Consider the following 3,286-nt stretch of genomic DNA (forward strand, 5'->3'; position numbering starts at 1 on the left):
GCTTTTTTACCGAATTAATCATACAATTATTAGATGACAAGATAGAGAAATCCTCACTTTCTAACTTCACATTTTCTAAATTAAATATTCGTAAAACAATCTATGGAATTATTATCGTGCTCACAATAGCAATCAGTTTCAGCCTTTTAATTCAATTTGGAAAGATTACAGTCTCAATTGAGCATAATTTTACTTCCATAACATTCTTCACTTGGTAGGTACGATAATTTTAGCGTTAGTGTATCGTAGTAATGTAGCAGGGTATGTACTGTACAATGTACATGTACTCCAAGCTCAATATAGAAGCGAATTTATTCCTTACTTACAATGTATATTTTATAGTATAAAACGATGAGATAAAATGTGCATCTTTGCTATCTTAATCTATTAATAGAATTAGACTACAAATAAAGCATTTTTACTGATTTATTAATGAAGTAAATATCACTACGTTAAATAACTATAATTTATACCATAGGATTGCGGCTTCGACTACCTCACTCACCTTTCCAATCCATGCCTTGGTTTTAATGATCTTCAAGGGTGAAACCTTACGTCAGATATACAAGTATGTATAATAGCAATTAATATGATAAAATAATAATCTATGTACTATGCCTTGTATCTAAATTACATATTAACTAATTAAATATGCTTGATAGACTACTGCATGTATATCATATACTCATTATATTGATAAACTGACACTTATATTTAATCGGTTAAAAATGAATTAACTAAGCTTAAATTATTTTTGATGTAATTTTGTTATCTAGAGAATCAATTAAAATTTATCCACGTAAAGACTTAAAAAAATTTTTTGGCTTCGGTTACTACCATTAGCCATACTTACGAATTTAATTGTGGCGTTCACCTATTACCCTCTAAACTTTACGGCTCCAACCGATATTACGGCTATTTTTTCGTCAGTACTAAGCATGGTGTATATTTTATCGGTCCTATTTTTGAAAGAGCCATTTGTATTACTTAGGGTAAGTATTCTCGTAGTTCTAAGATTATAAAAGTAATACATAATTTTAAAGATAGAAATATCATTTAAATTAAGGGCTTTTAATTAAGAGTAATAGTACTTTGTTCGTGAGATCAAACACGTTATACGGTATCGATTGATAGTAAAAATATCACTTCTAAAATATGATTACTTCTTAGGCGTTAGCGGTATGCCTATCTACGACAGGTGTAGTACTGTTCGCTTTTGATGATGGTTTTGGCTCTTTCGCTACCTTGGGTGTTATTCTATCAGTATTCTTTACTCTTACCGCAGCTTGTTTTCGTGTAAGTTATAGTAAAATTTATAATTACTTATTAACGAACTTTATATATATGTTACTGCTTATCTTTATTAAAGTGTTACAGTTTAAGTACTGAAAGGTATGTAATATTTATTAGGTATACGAAAAGTATTCTATTGGCGATGCATCGCCAATTCAAGCATCGATGCTACTGACAATTATTAGCATTATTAATTTCTTGTTGGGATGGATACCTGTTGTTATATTTCATTATACGGGATTTGAAAAGCTTACATGGTCTGACATTCCTTGGGAACCTCTAATGATTACAAATTTATTTAATATGTTACATAGCTGCTTTGTTGTTATTGGAGTCGCTGTTACCTATCCTGTATTTATTTCGCTAGGTTCTCTCTTTGGAATACCGATTAACGCAGTTATTGACGCGATCTTCCGTAACGAATCGTTTTCGGCATTAAAAATAGTGAGCACGCTATTACTTGCTGTAGGATTCTTAATTTTATTAATACCTTTGGAAAAGGCTAAATCGATATCTAGAACGGTAGTTAAATTATTAACTTGCAGGCATGGAAAAGCATAAGGGTTACTATTACTCTTGCAAAATCCTGTTTATTGACAATCGCTTTATCGAATAGTAATGAAATTACATCTTAGAGATAAAAATAAGCATATGCTTTAGCAGTCGACAGCAAATTTGACAATACTTGCAATGACTATTATAGATTGTAACATCGGTTTGTTCTTATATGCTGCAGCTTTCTATTGCATTTATTGCAGTATTTAGTAATCAATTAAATTTTTATAAGTATACACGTAATTTCTATGTTTATATGTTGTGCTACGAAATGAATGTTGGTTGAAGCTAATGCCATGTATTTCATGATTGATTATCATAAATAAACATGCACTATAAGGTAGGCTAATTTTAAGGATAGTAAAATAAGCTTGTCGTACGTATGATCATCGTGACCGTAAACCTTGTTTTAATTCAATAAACACCCAAATACACACTCTATTATTCTTTCTCTCTCTATCTCTCTACTCACCAACCATCCTTGAATTATCATGGCTACAGTTGATCTGCATGTAGAGCTAGACGATCTTCTACAACTCAGAACATCACATACCGTGCACTATGACATCTATATTATATTATTGTTAATTAATCATTTCGATTCTGGAAAGTGCAGTATATGTTATATTTCACGCAGTTAAGGTAATTATACATTATGCAATGCATTTCAGGGTCATATACCATTAGTTACAGAACGATTTTTCCTTTACATAATCATGTCTTGCCAATTAAATAGCGAGATCAATTCTGAATTTACTATCTCGCGAAAATAATGTGATTTGTATTAGAATTAGATATTTATAGATTTTATGTTAGCGCTATGTTGGATCGGTCGCGAGACTGTTATTTAACTGCGATGATTGGGCTCAGATTGGTCACACCGTAGGCCAGGAATTACCTACTTAGCGGGAGGTGAAGTTGTGAGCCCAATGGGTAACCTGATTGGCTCCGAAAGGCCAAAACAAGGGTCAAGAGGAAGAAAATAAGGTGTGGCTAGCGATGGTCATAGTTTATAGTGAAATATTAATAAATGATAGTTCCCGTATGGGAATATTTGTGTTAGAGTTTTGTTCAAAATATGTTGACAAATAAGATGGGCCTGGATAGTATGAAAGGATCTTAGAGAGAGAGCTAAAGTAGCCTCTCAGATTTGCCAAGTTGAGGTTACTAGGCTAACGTTCTACTATTAGCTATAACCTTTTTATTGCTAATATTTTGTAACCTTTTTATGTATATAATAAAGCTATTCTTATCCTAAGGCACTCAGTCTCAGCATTACTGAGAACCAGTAGTTCGGAATAGTTTAAGAGCAACCATTATTACACTCGCCACCTGTTCATAATTCGCACTTCTAATTTAAGGCGTCATGATATAAGTCTCGCAGTACTAACATGCTTAGCACAAACTATACGTACAGTATCTCGGAATCTTAATGTAC

At 32.2% G+C, this 3,286-nt stretch overlaps 1 protein-coding gene across 1 annotated transcript; it reads left to right on the top strand.

Annotated features, from left to right (window-relative positions):
* Positions 1-938: 938 nt before the first annotated feature.
* Positions 939-1,854, top strand: TRIADDRAFT_62483 (uncharacterized protein; the record flags this gene model as incomplete). The annotated part of the gene is made up of 3 exons (XM_002118412.1): positions 939-992; positions 1,171-1,296; positions 1,411-1,854. 3 exons carry the CDS (start codon positions 939-941, stop codon positions 1,852-1,854), a joined length of 624 nt encoding a protein of 207 aa, XP_002118448.1.
* Positions 1,855-3,286: the final 1,432 nt, after the last annotated feature.

The sequence above is a fragment of the Trichoplax adhaerens genome, genomic scaffold (assembly GCF_000150275.1).
Source record: "Trichoplax adhaerens TRIADscaffold_79 genomic scaffold, whole genome shotgun sequence".
In the NCBI taxonomy this organism is placed as follows: domain Eukaryota; kingdom Metazoa; phylum Placozoa; class Uniplacotomia; order Trichoplacea; family Trichoplacidae; genus Trichoplax; species Trichoplax adhaerens.